The following is a 26,838-nucleotide window of genomic DNA, read 5'->3' as shown; positions in this document are numbered from 1 at the left end:
TCTAGATATACTGCGTGGTCCTATAGTAAAACTGAAATATTTTAAATATTTTAGTTGCTTTGTTTTAAATTCTGTTAGCTGAAAGTTTAGCTGTAGTGTTAGAAATGCTTAGGCATTTTTAGCTTCATTTTGTACGATATTTGGTTATTATCTGAAGATATCTGTTGGCAACACTGTTCAAGGTTTCTTCTTTCTCTTTTATTCCTGTGTGACTTGTGGAGGCTAGCTGAGGACTGCTAAGTAACTGCGAGAAATAGAAAAAAAGTAAGTGGTAATTTGTTACGAATATAAGATACTTAAAGTATGTTAGTTCTTCTGAGTGCGTAGGGCTAGACAGAATAAAGCTAATTAGTCAAATACTGAATTCAACATTTTTTTTTTCGTAAGTGGATATCGTAATGGCTGTCCATTTATCTGGTGTAGTAAAAAGTAATCCATTATTTTGCCAATAGATAGCTTCAGTGATCTGTATCTCGCGTTGTATAAGTCCGATCGGGTTCAATGAGATGACGTTCAAACGATGAGATTGCGTACTACAAACACTGTTAAGATAGTTGTGATAAGTTTACTCAGTATTGTGTGAGCGCGAGTCAAAATGGACACTAGCAAAGAGAAAATAAGCTATATTTTACAGTTTTTCTTCGATAAAGGCGAAAACGCAAGCCAGGCGGCTGCAAATGCGAATAGTGTTTATGGTCCTGATACTATAACAGCCAGTCATGTGGTTCGGATCCCACGTTAATCAGTAAATCCACGTCTCATATAGCCTCGCTGCTGAACGGGACGTTAAAATCAACTCAACTCAGGTAATAGTATACATGAGAACCCCCTGATCTGCGTTTCTTCTGTGTTCTATTACCACTTCTACATGAAATACCATAAATTTTCTACGTAGTGCAATAGTAAGAAGTATCCATGTGCACAAGACATGCGATATGCGTTGAATCATCCCCCCCCCCACACACACACATAATCATACATAAAGTACAAGGGCACTACACATGCAGATATAAAGTACAGGTACGTTCTTTTTTTTTGCTTAAGTTTAGAGTTGCCCCTCCAGTCTGAAGGTGCCCTTGGACTTTGCAACATACAAAAAAACAGTGCTTAAAGTATTAAAAATTGTTACATTTCACTTAACATTAGTACTCCGTGGGCTTCACAAAAATTTAAAACGTTTTCTTCATTATTTTTGAGCATCCGTTACATCTGTTCGCCATATTTTACAACTACCATGCTGCTGAAACCTTCCGCGAATGCTTCCGCATCCGGCAAATAGTACTAACTTCCACATATCTTTTCTCACAATAAACATAACTCTAATGCCGAACTTATATTCCTAAACATTAAGTAAAAGCTTCAAAGGTTATAGTTAAGGAGCCGTACTTCCCATTTAGGGAAGGACGAGAAACGCCATACTTTCAGGAATTATTCATTGACTATCTAGGATGTTAAAAAGTAGGTAATAGACTGAGTTCTTGCCCTTGTACTTAGGGTGTTTAGGTAGTGCAACAGTAAGATGTATCCTCGTGCACGGGAGATGAGAAGTAGCTGTTCTTAACTATTACCCTTCAAATTATCATTCCTTATCTCATTTCTCCTGTAAATTTTCCTGATTTTTATAAAAAGCGGAGGGGTAACTCTAAACTTAATTTTTTTTTTTTTTTTCGTATCAGTCGATAAGTAAATAAAAGTCGCTTTGTTACCCCCTTTGTAAGTTCGTACATACTCAATGAATAATCCCTAAAAGTATGAGCGTCCTGCTCCTTCGGGAACTGATGCAGCTTCATGTATACTATATCCTCAACTCAACTATAACAGCCAATCGCGCAATTTTGGTTTCGTCGATTGCGTTCCGGTAATTTTGACGTCAAAGATGCACCACGCACTGGAAGGCCAAGTGTCGAAAATGTCGATAAAATCATGGACATTGTCGCGTCCGACCGTCATGTAAGCACTTTGTCGATTGCCCAAGAGCTAAACATTGCACATAAAAAAACATGTGGAATCATTTGCATAAGGCTGGATACAAAAACAAGCTTGATATATGGGCGCCACACGAGAAAAAAAAAACGGACCGAATTTCCAACTGCGAATCGCAACAAAATTGACCCATTTCTGAAGTGGTTGGTGACTGGCGATGAAAAGCGGATCACTTACGACAACGTCACATGAAAACGGTCGTGGTCGAAGCGCGGTGAGCCGGCTCAAACGGTACCCAAGCCAGGAAGGTTTTGCTGTGTGTTTGGTGGGATTGGCAGAGAACTATCGACTATGAGCTGCTCCCCTACGGCCAAACCCTTACCTCGGAACTGTACTGTCAACAATTGGACCGTCTGAAGGCAGCAATCGCCCAGAAGCGGTCAGATTTGGCCAATAGGAGAGGCATTGTGTTCCATCAGGATAACGCCAAGCCACACACATCGATAGTGACTGGGCAGAAGCTCCGGAAGCTTGGTTGGGAGGTTCTTATGCATCTACCTTATTAATTCAAAATTCAACTCCAATATTTTCACTTTAATGGCATAATTGGCATTTAATACTAATTCGTAATGCTTTTTCTTCAGTTCGCGACTTGTATTATGCGAGGAGCAAGATTTGATTTACATAAAAAAAATCATCAAAAATGATTTTTTTAAAAACAATCATGATTTTTTTCCATCCTGGTTCTACCAGATTTCTTAGTTTCAAGTGGTAGAACCTTTATACTTACTTACGTATACTTTCTTTAATCAAAGCATGCACTAAATAAGGAGCTCCATTACTAGCAAGTTGACTTCAGGAGGGCTTAATATAAATACAGTATGGACGTACGGCATAAAACATAGTGCTTAAAACACGAACCAACCTGTGCTAGGTGGCCACTAAACACGAATGCTATCTAACTGAATGAGGGCAGGAGGGCCCGAGCGGTAAGGAGGGGATTAGTCCGTAGGAAGCAGGCGCATCAGAGACGGAGGGTATACGCATAAACAAGGGTAGTAGAAGAGCAGACTTACACATAGTTCTACAATACTTTCACTATCACTCAAAGTTCATTTCAATATGCTGTGTACTGACAGTAATTACGTATATTCACACACTCCTTCTGCACGAAAAGTGTGTCGCGTATTTCAGTTATACATTTTCTATTTGGTAGAATAGTCTGCTCGAGTGATCCCAAAATGGGCAAATTAAGGACTTGCCTGAATTTTTCTGTGTGTAGTTTTACTAGAGATTCTGTACGGATCCACAGATTGTAAAAAGTACAGAAAAAGTTGGGCAAGTCTTTAATTTGCCCATTTTATGTCGAAAACAGAGCCCAATAAACCCCTGCGGCTCTCGTAACTCGTTCCTACTACTACTACTTATATTCCGTATATTAAAACTGCACCAAAAGTCGAATAAAATAAGAGGTGTATATAATAGATGACTGTATTACAATAAATTTTCTACCGACGGTGTATTTCTACACAGTGTACGGAAGCTGTATTTTATGTTTACAAGTAGATCGCTACTAGTATGAAACCATGACAAATGCCATTGAAACTCGTATTATTGCCAAAAAAAACTACTTTTATAATACTGTCGCTTACGCGTACTTTGCGGACGCGTCTGCTGTCTTCAGATAGACTCCGTGCTGTCGCACACACTCACTAGTTTCGCTTTGCTCGATTAGATAGCATTCGTGCTTTTAGTGGCAACCTAGCACGAATTGGTTTATGTTGTTTTTTTTTTCTTTTTGCACTTTTATACCACACCCGAAAGCAGTTTATACTCAAATCGTAAAAGAGTTATATCTTTTCAACAATTTCTTCTAATTAGTATCCCCGTTAAATTTTATCTGTGCAAAATATTTTCTCGTCGTCCAGCGCAAATCATTTGGGAAATGATAACAAGGAAATTAGTGAAAGAATTAAAATTTTAAACAATTATTTCGAGTGGTGTGCTAACAGTAGACCTGCGCAATAGTGTGATATGCAGAAAAACGTTTAGGGCATTATGCAGACTCGTTTTGCCGTATGATTAGCGTCATACTAAAGGCTTGACTACTGCAGGGAACATGTTAGTCGACCTCTTCTAGTATGGCACTAATCACGCGTCAGAACTACTCAGCATAAGGCCCTTGGTATTTTATAAGTCTGCTAGGTGAGTCAAACGACTTAAAAATTGGGTGCTTTCAAGTACGGTAGTGATGATCCGAACTGGTAAAAGGTCGTAATCGTCTTTTAATACTTTAGAAACACATTCTGTTGGCACCTGCTCGCCTAGAATGATTATAAATGTCTTAAAAGTGGTTATCTCATTAACTTCCAATAATTTTAGATAATTTGAATGACGGCGAGAAAAAGGAAAAATAGCCGAGCTAGATTAATATATGCAGGAGATATGGGTGGCCGCTATTCGCAATTAGTATTTAGCTTAGTAGTTAATTTTGTCACCTTCGTTAATTTGTTCCTTATATACACGTCCTTCTATACAAAGTATTAAATTTTACCAATAGGGTCAGTGAGGGTAATTATGAGACAGATTTCACAACTTTTCCTCGTTACTCAGCTTACATTAGTTTTGAAAGCAGTTAACCTAGGTAGCAGTTTATGGTGTTAATAGAGTAATAATTTGCTGCAAAAAATTTCTTGTCATCTCATAAGTTGTTAAGCAAATGTCAAATTTGTGCTGTCTCAATTTCCCTCCAAAAGTGTAATTATGAGACACCTGTTGTCCCCAGCTTTCAGTATGTGATATTGAGGTATGAAGGAGTCCAATTGTGAGGCAAAGAAGTCTTAGTTATTTGTGTTTATTACATAAAAATATACAAATATTTGACTGAGTTAAATAACTAAGAAAGTGGAAATAGCTAATGATGTTACTTGTGAGTTGACTGTAATAGGCCTCAGTGAAGGCAGGTGGATTGTGGTTTCGGGTGTTGCAATACAAATGATCAGAGACAGAAAACATAAACTGGACTCATTGACTAATCAGCATAACTTAAGATGCAAATGCTGTGTGACGTGTGAAATTGAATAAAATTCTATTTTTAAAAAATAATTGCAGAACGTTTTATACGATTAGTCACCTTATTGGAGTCGTAAGTCTATTCTCTCTTTGATTGGAGTAAATTTGTCTAATACTTGCTCGTTGAACTCCCATTATAAGGTCTTTTTTCGATGAAAAGCATAACTAATGGTGATAACCTTTTTTGGAACATTCAATTCATTGAAAATCTCAATTCTTTTCGGTGTGGAAGAACGTCTATCTCCTTTAGCTTATGTCATAGGTGCAGTTAATATTAATTTCAGAAACTTTGTTGATTCACCAAATATTCTTTTCTAGATTATTACGAACAATTCATTCTAACAAACACAGTCCCTGACAATGATACAAATTCGTCTACAATGTAGACTGAAGGCAGTTCATGACAAAGATTAGTGTTATAAAAAAATATAAATTAAACACTTTATTCACAGTTTATAGGAAAATTTAAAACAAATTGTGGAAATATATCTAAGGCAAAAAACACTGCTGCCATGAGATGTCTTATGAATTTAAGCCGGATTTTTTTTAAGCACTGTAATGAGTTGCCCTTTACTTATTTTGTCTAAGCCTTAGTTGCAAGTTTTTCCTCTGTGGAGAGCTGAGCTTTTTTTGTAAGTTATTTACAGAAGTCATGCTATAGAGTTCATTCACAATTTGTGGGTTATTTATAGAATTAGAGCACACACAACTCAAGTAAATCTAGGGGGCGCGGTGGCTCAGTGGTAGAGCGTTCACCTCCGGTGCTTGGGGTCCCTGGTTCGATCCCAGCTCGCGCCGTGTGGACTTTGTGGTGGACAAACACCGTACTCGTGGGTTTTCTCGGGGTTCTTCCGTTTTCTCCCACTTTCTTCATTTCACTCATCTCATCATCGCAGTCTCCTTTGGCCTAACCGGCGATATCGTGGGACGTAAAACAAGATTTCATTTCATTTCATTTCAAGTAAATCTAATAATTAAAACCAGAATAGCTGATTCAGGAAAAAACAGCTAATATAAAAGAGGTATATGAATCGCGAATGTCACTACACCAACTCACACACGTGCGTAAAAGAAAAACTTCATTCCAAATCATGTTTTGGTTGTATGCAATGCACGATGAACACAATATACTTCCTCACGAAAGGAAACAATGCTTATCAATGTGATACGTTCTGGAAAGCATACTGAGATCCGCCAGGTGTAGGATCAGCATCTAACAGAAGCCAAAAGTCAAAGAACGTCAAAGTGAACAGCATTGTCAGTTGTACACCCAGAAATGTTTGCTAGGAGGGGTCCAAAGTGTTTGAGGGGTGTCCAATACGTCTATGTAATATCGAACCTGTCTTACTCTGCACACGAAAAGACGATAAGTAATTAATGTCACATATATTTTTAGAAAAAATTATATAACGATTATTTTTATAAGAAAAGAAACAGTAGACCTACATAATGAAGCGTAAAATAAAATATTTAGCCTACATCAATCATTTCTCTGTTAAACGAGTATAGTTCATTGAGAGTCTCCAAATGTAGTCGAGTTTCGAAATTTTTGTGAGGTCCGTACCCGGTGGAACCCCATCATACAGTTTTATGTGGAAAGTTATCAAGAGTATAAAATACATTTGTTTTATAAATCAATTATGTATATACTAAAATACTATGCACAGAGGCGGGGGGGGGGGGGGGTATTCTATCTATTGATTTATTAATATCTGGTACAGAAATTGCTGTACAATAAGCCTTCACTATTTATATAAGCTAAGAATTAACTGGTAAATGCGTGTTTCCTTTCATTTGTTTTCTACTGTTACATATTTTCTTTCTCATTTTGTATCTTTTTTTTTTTTTTTTTTTTTTTTTAATTGTCATTATATTGGTTTGCTTCAGTATAGTTCCCTAATTTAAAAATATGAATCCAAAAAAATACGATTTGTAATTGGTAGTGAAATAAAATTCAGAAATCTTATTTAGTGCAAAAAACCTTCTCGTTCACTGGAAACCGTGCTGCGTTGTTGCAGAAGAACTGCGACGACCAGAGCCTTTAACTTCTGAGATAGGAGACTTAACATTCGCTCCTATTGCTGCGCTGAAGAAATCTTGTCGTTGTATGTTGGCTGGAACGCAGTATAAATTAGAGATTCTGTGATAGTTTTTCGCTTTTTAAAGCGGATTAATGGATTTTACAGTTATAGAAGTAAGAAATATGTTACTTAAAGTATATATGGGAGTATTAGTATTTTTTTCTGTTTTTCACTACTACTGCTAATATTTTTTCTTGAAATACTCTGGTCGTTGCGCAACGCTACAACACTAATATTAGTCGCCACTGATAGGCCTGTAGGCTAATAGTTTCAGTTTACAAAACAAGCTTATGAAACAAATTTAGACCAAGTTTTAGGCTGTTCACTAAAAAACAACTTAAGCTCCTCCTATTTCTTTATGTTTTAGTATATTGATGTAAAGTCTGAGCTAGGCTATTTTCAACAAAGTAATGTAGTTCTACAACTTCGAAAGTTACTAAGAAAAAGATTATAGGACTACCTAAACTACAGAATACAGCTTTTTTGTAACTTAACATACTAGGATACAGAGACAGATTCCAGCATGCGTTTCATAATTACCCTCCATATAAGTAAAATGAGACACAACAACAAAAATATTTGTAACTGAAACAAAAGCCCAATGGACAAATTCAACTTAACATATAACTGCTAGCCTACCAGGCTTCCACCAACACCTATTGGTTTCACATTGTGATATTACTGCACGAGTAGACAATAAAAGTTAATGTCAAATTTCAAAATAAATTCTTTTGAATGAGCTTGTTAAATGATACATTCAAACTTTTGTAAACTGAAACTTAAAAAATGTAGACAGAGCATTGTGAAGGATGTTACTAAATGCTTGTGCTCTTAATTTGTATTTATCCTACAGTCCTTGAAGATCAGTGAGGAGTGTCCCATAATTACCCTCACTGACCCTATATTTCAATATCAGTTTCATCTTAATAGATCACCGGAGCATACATTTTTAGATTTACAAAATAAGCAACTTGAAACATCGATTTTCTCGAAAGCTACATGAGAATTTACACTCACTGTTAGCACTTTGTTCAGTGCATTATTCATTGTTATATGTTTAATCTTTAAACTTTTTTTTTTTTTTCGTTAAACACTAATAAAATGTAGAATAATAATACTTACTGAACGATGGTTTCATGAATACATAATTTCCTTTCCTGTTAAACGTACCAAATAGCTTGGAGTCTCAAGTTCTGTTATTTTCCAGAAAATTCATTTATTTCGTAGAAGCCCACTGCATAATTTACTCAAGGCGTGAATCAGAATCAAAGAAAATAAAATCATATTTTCTCAATACATTACAACTCAGAATTTAGAGTAATCGGAAAACAAAGTGACATATTTTTATTCAAATTATTAAAAATGATGAGTGGAAACACGTTATAAATGCATTTTCTATTCTTAATTCAAGAGTTCTAGTTGGAAAGAGATCTTTCAAGCTGGTTGTTTGTGTAGGAAAGATTTATGCGTTTTTTTGTGGAAGAAAGTGACATTTTAACACTTAAACCGTGAGAGACTTATAGACACTAACAAACGTAAGAATCTCGTAGGCTGTGCTGCTTCTCTTCTACATGTAATAATTCGCTGGTGCCTTCCATTTCAATTCAGGCAGATCATTACCATCACCATTTCAGATGTTGTTGAAACTTTTTTATAGCAACAGTTTGTAAGGTCCTAGACATATTTTTAAGGGACTCATATTATTTTGTTTTGTCGAAACATATTTTCCCCCTAACTAATGGGCCATCAAAGACGGGGAGTACAATTTATGAATTGTAGAAGACATGGAAAATGATCAACTTTGGAGCTCCACCATTCAGCTATGAATACAGGTAGAGTTATATTCTCGTTGTGGTATGTACATAGGGATATAAACTATATTTTATTATAGTTTGGTTTGCGCATGCGTATCTTTTTGTACATACATTAACAAATGAACATCAGTTTAACTGAAAAGTCGAAGTTCGTGAATTTTTTTCGAGGACTTCCGGTTCGAATTTTAAAATTCTGTTTTCAGGGTTGGTAAGACCTAGTTACCCACTTTCCAAAAGAAGTTTTGTGTTGCTTTGTGTGCAATCGTTTTTTTGCAACAAATTCGAGAGATTTTCAAATTTTCAAAAGTCACCAGTTTTGGGCGCCATCTTTTTGAAAACACCATATTTTAAAATTCTGAAATTTTGTCAGATGGTTCAACTTTACATGAATAATAAACCCACCAGATACCATTGTGTGTGTGTATGTGTGAGTGTATGTGTGTATTGTGTGCAACAAATCACTGGTGCAGCCTGTATTGAAGCTGTCATGAGTGACCTGTTTTCTTTAGTAGTATGATCCGTAGAAAATGACTGCTGTCTTCTTCAAGAATATGATGAATGTCCTGGAGTGGAAGGAATAAGTGTGGAGTCTTTAATTATTGATCCTAATGAAAATAAAAGTGTGACGTATGCCATATTGGAAAACAATGATCTCGTTAAAAAAAAAAAAAACTGTGCCACTTTGTTTTCGTATCGTACGTTGCTGGTTTAACTGTAAGAATTGTACTTCATGACTACATAAAGAAAATCTAAAGAGAATTAATTGCCACCGAAAAGCATCGTATAAAATTTCAAGATACAAATTCTATTTTACTTCATGTGAACTTCGCTGAAAACTGGACTGTTATTCTGCAAAGTGAAATTCAAAACTATCACCGGAAAAACGAGCAAATTTCCATCTTTACGGTAGTGGTATATTATTATGAAACGCCCGACAGTTATGCTGGAATAAGCTACGACAAAACACACAATTCGGCTCATGTGCTCATAGCCATAGACAAGTTTCTAAAAATACTCGAAGAAAAGTGAAAATATATGTTATAGAAAAAGGTTCGAATACGTGAAAATAAGTGTCAACAATTTTCCAAACCATGTCAGTGATTTCTGATGATGCTGCATCCCACTTTAAAAATCGCTTTCAGATATTCGAGATGCAAACAAGGTCTAATAAAGCAGTGTTTTTTTTTTTTTTTTTTTTTTTTTCTTCTTCAGTGAAACCGGCCATGCAAGGGTCTCTGCGACGGTATTGGGGCGATTGTAAAGAAAGTGGCAACGCGGCATAACCTTAGGCAAAGACAAATACACAGTATTAAGACTGCAGAAGAATTCGTAAGTATAGTGCAAGTACAGAGTTTCGGGTATTACTCTAGTTTTGTTGCCTGGAACTGAATTCGACAATTTACGAAAAAAAGAAAAAAAAAGAAATAAAATGATGCAATAATGGGTAAGTGTGCGACCGGTATTCAACGAAGTCACCTTTGGCTTTCGGAAAATGGCGAAGTTTTTATGGCAGTAACGGGTCACCATGAACTAACTTCAGGCTTCCCCCAAAATCGAGCTTCTGCAATTCAAAGAGTAGATTTAAGAAGTCTGCAAAAAGGAACTTTTGTTACATGCATATGATAACCAGTGGTGGGTAGCAGAAATATTATGAGTAAATAATCAAGTATAACGTGAAGCTGAAGTGCTGTTTATGCTTCCACATGGCCCTTGAGCAGGGTACAGGTTTCCAGAAAAGCATAAGGAGAGTGAAAATAAGTGTTTTGTGACTACCGACAATGTGCTACGAGTTGTGAGTGTACCAACACCTATTGGAGCATCCACGGTTACATGCCATTAGCGAAGAAGACTCCAAGCAAGCAAATGATTGTTTCATGTGGAAAAAATTAGTGAAATTTTGTTTCCGAAGACCATTTTAAGTAAGTGAACTTAAGATTTGTGTGTTATCGTAATTTCCATCTCAGATTACTTCGGTTAGAAAACTGAGTAGAGGAGGCTCATTTTACTATTTCAGAGAGCATTTTTGATCAAAATAATAATAAAAACAGTTAGGAAATAACTTTTATTCTTCATTTAATGAATGTGAACCACAAACATCATCAAATTGTTGCACTTTTATTGTTTCCAGTGTTGCCACCTGTGACATCAAAGTTAACGGAACTTCGCTAACTTCAAAAGGCTGTAGTTAGTTAATTAAACATTAGTCGAGAATGATATTTGGTATGTTTATTATTCATGTAAAGTTGAAACTTCTGGCAATTTTTCGAATTTTTTTGCGGCAAAACGGTTGCACACAGGGGCGATACATTTTTATTTTCGGAAAGCGGGTAACTAGGTCTTACCAACCGTGAAAACAGAATTCTAAAATTCGAACCGGAAGTCCTCGAGAAATATTAGCAAACTTCGACTTTTCAGATAAACTGACGTTCATTTGTTAATTTATGTACAAAAAGACATGCATGTGGAAACCGATCTATAATAAGGATATAAATAAACTATATTTTATGTACATACCACAACAAGAATTATAACTAGCTGTCTCCATAGCTGAATGGTGGAACTCCAAAGTTGACCATTTTCCATGTCTTCTACAATTCATAAATTGTACTCCCCTCTGTGGTGGCCAGTTAGTTGGGAGGAAATTTTTTTTGGACAAAACAAAAAAAAAATATGGGTCTCTTAAAAACATGTTTAGTTGCTATGAAAAAAAAATGTTCCAACAATATCTAAGATGGTGATTGTACAATTTTATTTTATTTATTTATTTATTATTTGTTTGTCTGAGTTGAAATATAAGGCACCTTCACATTAAACTTATCTACAAAAATTCAATAATAATTTGTAATATAAAATTGTGATCAGTGAGAAACACTAAATTAAAAATTTTAAACTACTATTCTAACATGTTGAATGTGACAGCTAAACTATTGAAAACAATATTTTGTATTATTTTTTTCTACTTATATTTTTATTATTTCCGTTCGTTTTACAATATTGTTATCGTATTTTCTTACCATTATTATTTTTATTTATTTTTTTTATTATTGGTTGATATATTTATAATATTAGTTACTAACAATTAAGTAGAATTAACAAATAAGTAACATAGAAACAATTACAAAAAATTCGAGATTACATCTGCGATATTGTTTCGTCCTACATTGACTTGTAAAATTGATTATTCAGAGTTTAAAAGTATTACTGAAAAATGTAGACGGTATATTTTTTTTTAATTTCTTAAAAAAAAATGTATTTTATCACACACTTCAACACCTAGTACTCCATTTTCGACAACGACAAACACATTCAATGTTACCAGAACACAGAACAGGAACTGGAGACCACAGTTTAGCACTATAAATTTAAAAAAAAAGAAAGAAGTCCGTCTAAGTTCAATATCTTAGGCAAATCTTTTCAGAATTAGTGATAAAAAATTGAAATAATGTAATGCCATCGAAGAAATATAAAGGGAAATAGAACGGATTTACTAAATAAACTTAGAAAAACAAATCGATGTCCATCACCATGTTTATATTACTTACTTTAAGTAAAAAAATTTCATCCAGCTCTTGTGCTGATGGGAAGGATTTTAAAATGCTGACTGCATTTCTTCTCTGTATTGCTAGGCTCATTCGTTGTATTAAATAGTTTGTTTTTTGGGTCGCCTGACTTCCTAATTAAAGTTGATCCTAACTCATTCAAAAATTCACTGGCTTCTTTGCTAAAATCCCCCATCGTTTTCTGTAGCAAAGGCAACAAAAAGATGATCTTCTTTCAGTCTGGAGTACTTTGTATGTTTACGTTTAGCGGCTGCTTCTGCTGCATTTCCTGCTTCCTCACAGGTTAGTGTTATGTATGAAGGAGCGAAAGTATCAACACATGTTACATCCCATACAAGACTCTGGCCCTTTTTCCAGGGGATTAAAGTTACTCCATCCGGTCTTTTACCATCATTTCGATACAATCCTTGTGGCTCAATGATGCTAGGAACATCGATGCTGACGAGTGCTAGTTTGATTATTTGGTTTAATTCCGTGTGACGTGTGATTCTACCACCAGTTCTAATGCAGATTTTGTTTGTTGCCATGGCAAGCTCTAGACATAAGACGAGTTTTGGGGACATTACTTTTTGATTTTTTTTAGCTCTAAAATAAACATGAAGAATCAAAATAACTGTAGAAACGAAAATAATACAGAATTGCTGTATATACCCTTATTTTGATAAATAAAGGTCAATTAAAATTTATCATGATTTTGTATGATGGTTTCTCGATGCAAAACGATTCGAAGGATAAAGAAAGAAATGAAATCTTCAAGTTTTACATCCACCATTTATGCCGGCTAAGCTAAAAGAGACCGTGATGAGTAATGAATGAAATGGTGGAATGAGGAAAGTGGGAGGAAACGGGATAACCCCGAAAAAACCCACGCATACGGTGTTTGTCCACCACAAAGTTTACTTGGCGCGAGCTGAGATCGAACCAAGGGCCGCATGTACCAGAGGTGAACACTGCCACTGAGCCACCGCGACCTCTGAAGAATAAAGATTTAAAGAAAATATTTACTTCTGTAATATTGTGATTGGTTAGGATGATGTGTTTTAAGAGACTGAGAAAACTGTTTCCTCATTCTTAGTCTCTTATGTGTTCCTTTATTGATTGAGATAATTTGCTTCCCGTAAAGTAACTATTGTACGCTGATAAGGATTTTTCTAATTCCCGCGCGATTTTGTGGAGAGGTTAAATCCTGATCCTGAGCCAATTTTTGTATCCTATAAGATAACCGTGGTCATAAAGTTAAGGTTGTCTGCTTTTGGTCAGTCTTTATTTTATTCGCTGTTACATTGTCTTCGAAGATGCTATGAGCCTGATTTTACCATGTATCCAACGTAATTTGGTCGTATCCATTCGTTAGACTTACTTCCAAAATGATTTTTAACTGTTGAAGATTTTGAGTTAGAGAAGTAAGTCCGTATGTGTTGAGAAAAAGATTGGCCTTTATTTTGTATAAATGAGCTGACTTTTTGTGTGAAATAATCAGAAAAGAACTGGTATTTCCGCTCATGTTTTGTAATTTAATTTTACTTACTAATGTGGCATGACTGAGTTTAACGTAGATAATGAAGAGTACGTAATGATCACCACTTTTTGATGATGGATTAGTTGTTTTAGAACGAATTGTCCAAATGCATACGACTTTCTAAATTAAGGGATGCCCAGACAGACTAGTTAGTTTTGTTTTGAATCTTGAGTATGATTTATTGAGAATTTCTTGGTGGTTTAGTAGCTCTGTATCAACTGTTGGTTTCAATTAGTTGCTTTGTTGTTTTGTTATTTTGTTTGAAGTACACTTGAATCATTTGTTAATAAATTTTATCAACAAAATAAATTGAATATATTTTAAAAACTTCAACAACCGTATGTGTGGTATCTAAATTCATGATTTTGCGTTTTGTTGACCTTGATGATCAAATACAGACGTTGTTATGCAGCTTTTTAAAGATAAAAATAAACTGTATAAATATCCCTTGAAGCTTCCATTTGTTGCTACTCATCGTTTAATTTCTCTTTCCAGGACACCATGTCTGACAGTGCTGCTGCTTCCTCTGCTGGTCGACCTATGAAATACCCTTATACTTTCACTGCTAAAGTGGCTCAGTTTCCTTGGAGGTGGCATGTCCAGAACCAGTGGATATGGCGTTACTATATGATTGCCTTGGTAGTGTGTACACCTATATTCTACAAAATCCAAAGATTAGGTAATAATTTCCTATCTGCGATATTATTTAGATTTCATTAGGTTTTAGCTATACCCAGGATAGTCTTAATCATGTTCTCGTTAAGTGCATTTCTCTGGTTCGTAAGTTTATAATGGATAACATCGGGTCCTTGTGTTTTCTCTGAGTGCGTCTTTCATCCCACATTCTAATTCTACCAATTCTTCCATCGTCATTCACTTGCCTTAATCACGCGTCCCTCTTAACCTAAAAGGCATACTGAAAGGCTTTTGCTAAGTGCATTGAGGGTACAAAGTTAAAGGACTTAAATATGAATATCAGGGGGGGAAGGGGGCACGGTAGTTCAGTGATAGAAACTCTCTCCTCTATTATCAAGATCCAGGCCAGTGAGTTGGTGCTGGTTTTATTGGGATTCCAGTTTCCTCTTACATAGTCATTCTATTAAATTATTGCATAATAATTCGCGTCCATTAGTCACTTATCTCCTTTAGCCCAAATGTTATTACGGCGGTATGTTATTTAGTAAATTAAAAATTTCATTTTTTTAAAAAAAATTAAGTTAAAGGAAGTAATATTTCTCAAAGAAAAAAAGTTATCGACATCTTGCATCTTTATGTGTACGGTTTACATTACTCATGTGTTGTTATTAGGGTGAACTGTATGCTTTGTGCTAGGTCAGAAATTGTGTAATATGGAAAGAAATAGAATAATCCAAGCGAACCCTGAGAAAAGGCCTAATACAAGCTTATATGACTAGGATTAAACCAGGGACCTTTTGCAACGGAAATGAGCCACCGAGTTCATTGTAGAATCAGACGCTCATATACTTTCACCGTATGTGATTCCTACATCTCCAACACTTATACCATGTAGCTTAGTGAAAAAGAAAGAAAATATTTACGACTAATTTTACTATTAATCGTACTCTTTCCTAGGTAGAGTTCAAATTGAAGCGAATAGACTTTTTTAAAAAAAGTGTCACTTCACGGAAAATCTCCCGATTTACCACGATTTTTGGTTGCAATGATCATTTTTAAAATTCTGATAATTTTGTTCATATTGATACACGTTTCTTCAAAACAATGGTCTGATTAGAAATATGAGATTTCATTCCGTATGGCAACGAGGTCATATTTCCAACATGGTGTGTATCAAATCATGAGATAATCAGGAGGCAGGTGAAATGCAGTATCAGAAATAAAAAGTGGTACAGATATGAATCAAACCCCATTGGAAAGATAATGAGATGATCTTTAATACAATGCCACCTCAGTTCCGAATGCCGCGAAGTCAAATGAGCATGAGCCAAATTACCATTTTTGAGCTATTGTAAAATCTGGAGAAAAATTAAGCGAGGAATGTCCTATGTGGTCTCATATTTGTCTTCACATAATGCACAGCTATACGAAATACAAAATCGTAGAAATGAATAATAATAATTTTGTAGGGCATCGCATACGACCATATACGGAATATTGCTAGTGTTTGCACTTGAACATTTCTGTTGGGGGAAAGTGTGAAAATTCTGAAACGTACTCTAAATGACCTTTTCTCCAGTGTTAAGAGTTTACAGGCATGCAAATTGTAACGGTGGAAAATTACATATAAAGTGATGTACTCATTGAATCTTTAATGACTAGATTTTGTACCGCAGAGCACACTTCCTACTTAAGCAAATGCCATTGTTGTACTTACAAAATCCTTAATTTTTAATAAGATAAAAATTTAAAAATCCATTGACAATGGACATTGAAGAACAACCTACTAACTTAAAGCTAGAGCTCTATGGCCTGAAGACTTGTGTATTTTCAGACGAGGATGGAGAAAGAAGCAGATTTCTAACGAATATTTACGTAACATTAGTGATTTTTGTTGGAAAATATTGTCAATGTTAGGTGGAAGTGCATTTTTTCACCATGAAAATTTTTAAGAATCACTTCAGAAGCTGTCTTGGAGATTCTTTTATTACATCTGCCACTTGTAAATGTTGCTAGTTACTCTCAGTTGGTTAATTTTGGTGTTTAACGTCCCTTTCAGCACCGTGACTATAGAAGACGTGGACTTATAGCTTAACGTGAGATTTGAACCACATGAGCTCCCGCCGGAAATTGAACCCGGGTCTATCACTCTGAGTTGTCACGTTGAATAGGTACGTCACTTTATAAATACGTTTCTTAAAATACATTTTGTGTATTATTAATAATAATAATTTATTTATCGACACTCGACCTTAATAGTAAACACGGTTATGGCTCTCGGGTTCGTTATAATTGAATACCACTGATCTAGAACAAAGCCATGTTTCTTGATTAGCTCCCTACAGATTCTATAAGAATATTCCGACACCTGCGGATCATCTTATACTTTTGGCTTTGGCCAACTTTACGTTTTCTTTTGTTTTGTTTTTTCACTTACTCCGTAGCACGCTCACTTCAGTTTTTCAATAAGGAAACCGTATTATTTCCACAATTCTTTCATTCATCATACTTCTGAAAAACAATTGATCTAATTTTTTGGCAATATGTTTGTTCTTTTTTTTTTATTATTTTTTTTAACGTAATATACCCTTCTGTGTTTCAATGCTGAGTCTCCTTAGTTTGATACTGTCCCCCTTCCGCAATTCTTTTCATCTTTGTAGTATTGAAGAGAATTACAACACACTTGCCCAAAAAGATAATGATATTTGATAAACTTGGTTTCCCGATACGTAAACAGTTTGGATCTCTCTCCTTTCTGTTCTTAGTTGGAAGCTGTTGATAGCCTCATTTAATTCACACGTCGGAGATAAGCGTCTGCTCACTTTACTTTTTTTTTTACATATTTATTTTTTTTATTTTATTTATTACTGTTGTCTTGAACATATTCTTCTAAAGAGCACTTCATCTTCACCTAAAAAAAACTCAGTACTCAACACAGCTATTCGTTTCAAAGACTAGCGTTGCATTGAGGTGTTGCTACGAGGTAGTTTCAGCATTAGGTGTGTTCAAACTTGCCTGATAGTTCTGCTGCATACAAATGTCAACTTACGAGCAAGAAAAATAATACTACGTCGAGCAGTGAAACATATGTTAAAGCACTAAAGTCGCATGTTTTGTTGTAAAATAAAAGCTAACCAAAAAAGTTTTACTGTTCTAGGGGGACGGTACGAAAGTTTACTAGTACTGTTCATAGTTCTAAACAAAGGGCCATGCAATGGATGGTACATACCTTTAGGTTTTGAAATGATCTCCGTTAGCCAACCTTCCTGCAACTGCACAATACCCTGGTGATAAAGCTCAGCAGTCGTAGATGCAAAGATGTCCGTGAGTGCTTCCGCAGGTCTCCCTCATTTGCAAAGGTCCTCCCATGGAGATGGTTCTCGAGGAAATAAATCAGATGGTAATCGATTGGCGCAAGGTCTGATGAATATGTTACATGGTACATAGTCTCCCAGCCAGCCAAATTGCTGAAGGGTCTCCCGGGTCCACTTTGCCACATGTAGCTTAGCATTGTCGTGCAGCACGACATTGCGATTCACAAATGTCTGCTCCTTCTGCTGCAATGCACAGTACATCTTTTGCAGCTGCAGAGAATAGAGGTCAGCAGTGATGGTTTGGCCAGATGGAAGAAGTTCATAATGCACCACTTACCGACAGTTCCACCATATAAAGAGTATAACATTTCGTTGGTGCAGATATGGTCTTGAGATGTGAGGATCAGGGTCACATGGCGACTACCAATGTCTGGTACGCTTGGGAGTGTCATAGAGGACCCATTTGTCACCAGTGAGCAAGCAATCAAAGATGAGTGTGTTGAGGTGTTGAGTGAGCAAGGACAAACCGGCTGTACTTGTTGTTCCTTGTTGGCTGCCGACAATGTGTGGGTACCCACTTATCTTGTATGACTTACCTACAACATGCAAGTGCAATCTGTTAGAGCAGAAACCTGGAACCTTTCTGCAAGTTCATTACATGTTAGGCCACTGTCCTCCTTGATGGCTGCTTTGATTGCCTCGTCATCCAACACATGTGATCGTCCACTGCGAGGTTCATCCGAAAGGCTCACATCTCGCGAACGGAATTTTCAGGAACAAATGCCTGGTGGTGCGTTCGTTCACGGCATTTTCCTCAAATCTCTGGCATAGGCGACGACTTGATGCAGCAGCTGACAGGTCCACTTAAGTCATACAACAAACAGACTGCTTCGATACCCCCATTTCTCTTTGACAGTGGACAAGTTATGATCTCTGTGTGTTTGTGTGTGTGTGTGAGAGAGAGAGTGAGAGAGAGCGCAACGTGCCCGAAGATCGATGGCGGCTGCTTGGCTGGCACGTGCGTCATTTCGTTTTCTCTCTGTGAGCGCATAATTAATGGGATGTCAAAAACGGCAAGAACTTTTTTTTGTTACCTTGTACATTAAGTCGAGTCTTAAGTTTTCTATTTAAAGATTTACTATATGTGTCCGTCTGTTCCACGATAATTCTCGTAAAGCATATACGATCTTTGTATTTGACTTCCTTTAGCGTGCAATATATATATATATTAACTCTATTTTAGTGTAATATCTCGTATATTTGTTTCAGGCTTTCGAATCACCCTTTCAGCACGGGTTAAAATCAGTAAAGAATAATGTAGTAAATTTATTCTTTTTCTCTATTCCCGTCCAATTTCTTTTAGAACTCCACGATAACTTTTGTAAAATTCATTCTGTTCGATTTAATATTGTGTATTTCCTTCGACTCTGCTTGGGATACTCCGTAATTTCCATTGCTTGGGATTAAAATCAGTCAAGGATGAACGTGAACTCAGCCCTCTCATGTGGTAGGTTTCTTCCTGCTGGGTATAAGTGCTGTAATAAGTACGTGCACATGGCAAAGTTGAAATATATTTAAAAAGATAAAAATAATAGTGTATTATGTTGGTTGTTTAAATTCAGATTAGATAGTTTTTACTGAGATGTATTAGATATTTGTTCATGGTTCTATATTTTATAAATATGTTTTTGTTTATAGATCTTTTACTTCAAATTATAGATTGTATTAAAGTACATATTCGTATTTAGTAATTATTGGCTTTGGTATAAGGTTATATGTATGGGAAAAGTTATATGTCGTTAGGCATAACTAGTAAGCCTAATGCTGTAAGTGAACGTAACAGCTAAAGTGTATAATGCAGCACCCACCACAAATAATAATAATAATATAGTTCTGGCACTTCCCTCCTCCCCCTTCCCTGTATAAACACATACAGCAATTTAAAAATATGATCCATATCATCTTAAATATATAATTATATGTATATATCAGATTAACATGGAAAATCGCTCATACTTTTAGGCAGGGTTGGCTAGTTTAAACCAGCTGTCTTTTTAACAACTGGTTTAAACCCAAAAACGAAAAATGTTCGTAAAAGCAGTGGCGAGGCTTGAAAGACAGGGTAAGACAGCGTCTACCCTTTAGTATTTTATATGTATTAAGCCATTAATCCTACATTACTAACTTAAAATTTTGTAATTTAAAGATTCTGAACTTAAAATTTCCTATATTTTATTGTGAGCTTTTTTAAAACAATGCTTCCATATGAAAGACAGAAACAAAGCGTCTTGCGAAACCTTGAACATTATTCCTCTGCTGCATCCATTTAACTTGCATCAACCTATAGAAGCGTAGGGAAAACAGCCACATGAGAAGTTTAAGTCCAAAGACTCGCTCTGTGTAATAGTACCTGCGAAAAGACATTTGCTGTTCTGTCTACGCTTACAGGGCTGCCTATCTTGTTTATTTTAAGCTGGATTTGTAAGTGACAGAAACAGACCGCTATTTCTTATTTGTTTTTATTTTAAACCATCTTTCGAGCTCCCTCTATAAAATGTTAAATTGTTATAACGTACTCTTGAAGAACATTAGTATATAGGCCTATATTTTGTCCCTATATGTCTCCAACATCAGAAAAAAAAAAAGCCCCCCTAACGAAAAGTTGAGATGTATTGGCAGTTCTATCACTTTTATGTTTTTCGCGAGAGTGACAAGTACTTTTACATGTTCAGATAAACGCCCCCCCCCCCCCACACACACACACACGAGACCCGCTAGTTCGAAATTTGAAAAGAAAAAAAAAAAAAAAAAGCAAGCTTCGTCTTGGTCTGTGACCTAGACCAAGGTACCCGTGACCAAATTTTGGTAATTCGGTCTACTGGTTTGATCCCCAGGCCGCACAAAGACAGACAAACACACAGACAAACTCCATTTTATTTATATTCGATTCTTTGCTCAATAATTGCGCAGATGAAATATTTGAAAAATACATAAATCTGGTCATTGTAGAACTAATAAATTATAGAAAATTTAGTATGTATCAACAAATTCTTCCATACGGCAAACTGAATGACTTGATATCCACCTTTCCTAATACTTTTTGCTCAGATCAGTTTAAGAATGAATTTATCAACTTATGTTCCGATAGTAACCAACACATTTCTCTTCCCTAATACTTGAAATATATTCTTAGTAATGAATTTCAAAGCGTATATCAAGAAACGACAAAGTTGCTCAATATGGTATTGAGCATTCCATCAATTTCAATTTTTTGAAAACATTCAATGAGTACCCTGAAAAGAGTGAAAACTTACTTAACGAACAGCATGACAAATTATGAACACTTCCTGAATTACGGACACTTACAATAACGAATTTGGTGTGGAAGCTTTGTAGGATACCTGAATCCAAAGAAAGAACCATTAATATTTTCGCCGAAATGAAGAACAGGGTAAGGAGCTCATGTACAAGAGTGTAAGGTATTAGGTAAGGTATTTAGTATTAGGTTAGGTGTTGTTTTTTACTTTTTTTTTTTTTTTTTTAAACTTTACAGCAGCTCATTTATCTGGTACTTAGACATGACTATCCCGAAAGAGAGTATGGGGAAGTAATGTCCCCATTTCTAGCAAATGTTGTATCACTCAAAAATCTATGCTTCGCAAAAAAAAAAAAAAAAAAAAAAAAAAAAAAAAAAAAAAAAAAAACCTATACACCAAATTTCACCAATTATAAAATTTTATACTTAAAGGAACAGAGTAAACATATATTGCAAAGAATATTGAAAACTCAAACATTAATACTATATTTATGAATTTTCAGGGGTCATTTTACTTGGAATAGTGACTAGTGTATATCAGCATCCTTTATACAGTACGAAATATCAGAACTAAAAATAGAAGTAAATATCAAATACCCTACAAATATATATATATATATATATATATATAATATGTGTGTGTGTGTGTCTGTCTGTCTGTCTACCCAGTTTTTTACAGCACGCTTCGCCATTGCGTAAAAGTGTGTGCATTCGTAAAATCTTGATGAACACACATTTCACTACCGTATATTATTCTTATTATATTCAGACCTAAATTCCCCATTCATTACTCAAAGAGATTATACGGTACTACAAAAACAACTTTTGTTTTTTTATGTTTATAAATGTTTCTTTTGTGATTTTTTAAACAGTTTTTTTTTAATTATTATTGTTATGCATTGCAATCAAAGAAAAATTCTAAATGTTGTTTCGTTTTAATAATTTTTACTATTGATAAAATACATCGAAATGCCGTAGTTTTCTTTGGAGGGGGGTAATCATACAAACCCCACGAGAGGCATTTATTGAAATCAAAAGTATCCTTAGTATCTATTTATATATAAATGGATCAGAGCCAAAATGGACTCAAATAATTCGTATCTTAATTCACTCTTATTACTGATATGCAAATTAAGTCGTTCTATTTCTTGGACTAATAAAAGTCGTAGTGAACTAACTTGCACTAAATTAGTTCTTCTGTACTGTGGAGTATTTTGAAATCATCCATATATAATTCTTTAAATAGTTAATATTTTTCTGACCAGAATATGCATTTCTTTATTAAAAATAAATTATTTCGTAACAGTTTCCATAACGTAACGATATCTTCCTCAGATGTTAATATGTATGTTCATATTAATGTAGGTAATAGAGATATCATCACTGAGACATACATATTAACGTCTGAGGAAGAGAACGTTACGTTATGGAAACTGTTACGAAATAATTTATTTTTAATAAAGAAATGCATACTCTGGTCAGAAAAATATTAATTATTTAAATAATAATTCCAGAGAGAACATGGAGGAAGTTACAATATGTAATTCTGTATAATGGTTTCATTTGTGCAACCGTTTATCATTTTGTCCTGAAATGACTCTTGGCAATTGAACCACTGATTGGAAAAAGGGAATAAGTACAATTTTTTGCGATTTTAACCTGAGATAGCAGATGAGTTTCTTTGAGATAGTTACATCATTGAGTAGAAAATAGGAATGTTTGGACAACTCTATATGACCAATGTAGAATACAAAATCTCTCCCTGATTAGAAAAAGGGAATAACTACGTTTCTTATTTCCTTCTTCCAGTTACTACTGGACACCACCACAACTGTGAGACTATGTGTAAGTAGACAAACACCAAAGCGCTCTGCTGTCGTTGCGATACTTCGCCTTCTTTTCGCATTGCACAATCTATAGAAAACTTTTTGCCCCAACCAGTTACAGATTTACATGTTTTCAGTGATACAAGTGGTGGTCAAAACTGAAATCATTCAATGGCATGAATGCTTTTCAGCCTGACTGTGTCATAACGGTTCACCGCCATACAGCAATATTTGCCTGTCAGTGGTCATAGTTTTTACCATGTGACCGAAATTTTGCTGTAATCAAACCAGAACTCAAACGACACAATCGCATTTATTTACTAGCACAGTATAACCACATGATTGCGAATGCAAGAAATACTGATATACTCCATTTCAGGTTTACGAAGTTGTCAATGAAGAAATCTTAGATTTTAAACACTGGTAGTAACAGTTTTACAAGAAATCTTCAGGTAGCATTGTGGACAAAACAGTGAAATTCCAAGTAAGGAAATAGAGACACTGTTTACAAAGCAGAATCTCCAGGTTATGTGCAAGCTCATAAGTTTATCAATGGAGTAAGAACTGATATTTTTCGATTATTCAAAAGTAATGTCTCAAACGTTCCACTGTCAGCGTCAAAAGGCATACGATTGGCAAGTCTTAATCAATCAGAAAAAGATCAACGATTCTTCACAAATCATCAAATACATACCTGACCAATACAAACAGTTTTATAATATGATTTGTTCATGGAATACCACTAATCGAGAAAATGTAGAAGACGAAGATGCAGACGGATAGGACCCTATGTAAACCTATTCTACTGTGACAACGTATTTTGCTACGTATTTTGTTCAGTTGTCTATTGTATTACATTTCTTGCTGTACGAATAACATGTGCTGTACAGAAAAACGAACGGTGACAGTAAAAGTGTTAGAAGCCTAATATGCGTGATAGTTCGAATACGTATATCACAGATTAACATACAACATTGCATTCAACATGTACATTTTCATAGCTTTCTATCATAAACTGCACACAATTACAATTGCGTCCAACTTTAATTGATTGTTAAAAGGGAATATTTTTTCCATTTTTAAGCTTTTCTAACCAATTGCAGTGTTGCAATACAAGATTCTTCTTGTTGTCTTAGTGTTTGTTAGTTGTTTTGCTACAAGTAATCAATTATACACTTTTTGCAACAAATACAAACACTGCCTCGAGAAGATTTTTTAGCGTTATTGAAAACTTAGGTCTGACGCACTTATTCCCTTTTTCCAATCAGTGATTCAATTATACTAACAAACATGTAAAGATCAGTACAACGTATTTTTATCAGGAGTCCTTCATGAATGAGTCGCCAGACGTATCGCATTTGTGGCCAATTAGTCCCGGTTTCGAGTTCAAATGGAGGACAATTTCTCTAGGATGTAAGCCGAGAAGCGGTTTGGATTCCGCTTCAAGCTTATGTGACCCCTTACAGCATAACTCGGTTACTGCATAGTAAGACCAAGACGAAACAAACATTTCTCTCCATATGCGATGTAAATACATAGAGCAAATTATTTAAACCAAAAAACCTGGTTTTGAACAAAAAAAAAAAAAAACTTTTTCAATAAAAATCCTGTTTTTTTGCCAACTCTGCTTTTAGGGTTCACTGTTATTCCCACTACTTGGATTTAAATTAATCGAGAACGAGGTAGTGAACGTATCCCCCCCCCCCCCTCCTCCCAAGTTTAAAAAATATTTCTATAGTAACTTTCTTAAATTATTTGACTTCGACACAATTTGGTTTGTGTTTATTGAGGTTTTCACAACCTTATTGCATGGAGGTGAATTCATTGAAATTTGAGGACTCAATAACTCTCCAAAGATTAAAAAGAGTTCTGTGATAACTTTCGTTTATATATAGTCGAATGTGCTTTTTGTTGTGTGTGTGAAAGAGAGAGAGAGAGAGAGGATTTCTAATAGCCCGGTTGCTTCGAGTTGAAATTGACCATAAGACCATAATAGGAGAGCCCATTCTCCCAAATTTAATGTAACATAGTTTCCGTGAATGTTTATTTAAAACACTAAGATTTTTATACCGTGTAATACACAGTGTGTTGTGCTGGAGATCAGAAACTTCCTCTGATAGTTTGGGTTTAAAACTACTGAGAGGGAGGATCACTTGCTTTAACAGTGCATAGTATTACTAGTATTTTCCTAAATTGAATTTGAGTAATTTACATTTTCTTAAATTGTGAATATTTTCTTTTCTTATAGCCTGCTCTCCAGAGAATAAGGCAGCATGGGAAGAATCGCAGAGGAAAGCAGCTGCTAAAGAACACCACTAAATGATGATATGTTTAGCTTTCAAACGAGTAGTTCAGTTCTTATGTATGTAAATATTATATAAGGGTTGAAAATTATAACATTTATGTGTAATAAAACAACTCATAATACATTTCGTTTTTTGATTATTGTATTTTTCTAAATCAGTGTCAAGTATCATTATGACGTGCTTCTGATGTGCATTTTAGGTTTTGTGAATTCAAAATACGGAGAAACGCACAATATTTACAAATACGTTATTTGAAACCTTTCTGTTTCTATTTTTTATGTAAAAGTAAATGAAATTTTCTTTTATGATTTTTTAATGTAACAATTCAGTACTTTCGTAAGCCCTAGCTGTGATCCAGGATTGGTTATCCCCATGGTTGGTTTTTCAAATTGGTATTGCTTTGTTGGCTGCAAAGCTTCATGTGGTTCAACTTTTTTTCTGACCAATCATGGCAACTTAACCGACACCTGAAAGGTATAAATATGTTTACCTAAATTCGAACTCCATCGGAAAAAGAAAAAAAAAAAAAGTTTGGTGCGAATGAAATGTTTTAACGGTTGCGTCATTTTTGAACTTGAACAAAATTAGAACTACAATTTCTGATTAATCAAAATAGTCTCTGTCTCCAGCTAGACACTTCTACGATAGTCACTCAGCCAGCGATTGATTCCGTGACGAAAGAAATCTGGAATCTGCAATGCGAAAAAGTCCTCAACAGCATGTTGCACTGCCCAATGACGAGGAAAAGTTTATCCTCCAAGAAGTGCTCAAGATACCGGAGGAGATGGTTGTCACTGGGCGAGACTTAAGAACACACTTAATGAAAAAGTGTTCTATAGTGAAACTCATGGAGACTGCAAAATACTATCAGTAACATGAGCATGCACCATGAGGACACCGTATGTTTTGAGAATTCGTGGATGCTTGCGGGAAGAGTTAGGTGTATTTCATGGATTTCAGCACTAACAATTCGCAGTGGTAGTTTCGCCTCGGTGAAGGAACACATGATGGGTTAACCCCATCATAGATCGCCATAATAGCAAGAACATCTAGGGGGTTTTAAAAACTGTCCGGGACTTATCAGGATCCAACCACTGCTCTAACCGTTTACTATTGTCGTAAAAGATACTCGTACGTTTCTCGTCAGACAATCCAATGCAGAAAACTTTCGCGGTTATTCCTTACACTCTGAGAACACACATCAAGACGGGGATTCTTCTTGGTCGTGTTAACTCATATCCTCTCAGTGGCGCGAAAACTTTTCCAAAGATGCGCTTCCACGTTGTTCCTGCCCAAATTCAAGGGCGAATGGTATATTCATTCGCCATTCCTAAGTCAGATGCACTTTTTTTCTGATTGCTGTGTAGAAAATCCTACTTAGAATTCATAAAGAAAAACTCGCAATTACGTGTTAGCCACGGTGCACTTTGAAACAACTGTATTCAAGAACGCTGTACCTCCTGATTGCTTG

General features: G+C 35.4%; 1 protein-coding gene across 1 annotated transcript; it reads left to right on the top strand.

Moving 5' to 3' along the window:
* The first annotated feature begins 125 nt into the window (after positions 1 to 125).
* Positions 126 to 25,490, top strand: roh (reduction of Rh1). Its single transcript, XM_081730488.1, has 3 exons — positions 126 to 264; positions 14,465 to 14,648; positions 25,310 to 25,490. Exons 2-3 carry the CDS (start codon positions 14,471 to 14,473, stop codon positions 25,378 to 25,380), a joined length of 249 nt encoding a protein of 82 aa, XP_081586614.1. The 5' UTR covers positions 126 to 264; positions 14,465 to 14,470; the 3' UTR covers positions 25,381 to 25,490.
* Positions 25,491 to 26,838: the final 1,348 nt, after the last annotated feature.

Source organism: Thermobia domestica, chromosome 11 (genome assembly GCF_964235325.1).
Source record: "Thermobia domestica chromosome 11, izTheDome1.hap1.1, whole genome shotgun sequence".
Classification (NCBI taxonomy): Eukaryota; Metazoa; Arthropoda; class Insecta; order Zygentoma; family Lepismatidae; genus Thermobia; species Thermobia domestica.
This window is presented reverse-complemented; position numbering and strand designations above follow the sequence as displayed.

Coding starts and splice junctions, on each gene's coding strand:
- roh (XM_081730488.1), top strand. CDS start 14,471: ATGTCTGACAGTGCTGCTGCTTCCTCTGCTGGTCGACCTATGAAATAC. Junction 14,649..25,309: donor CTACAAAATCCAAAGATTAG/GTAATAATTTCC, acceptor CTTTTCTTATAG/CCTGCTCTCCAGAGAATAAG.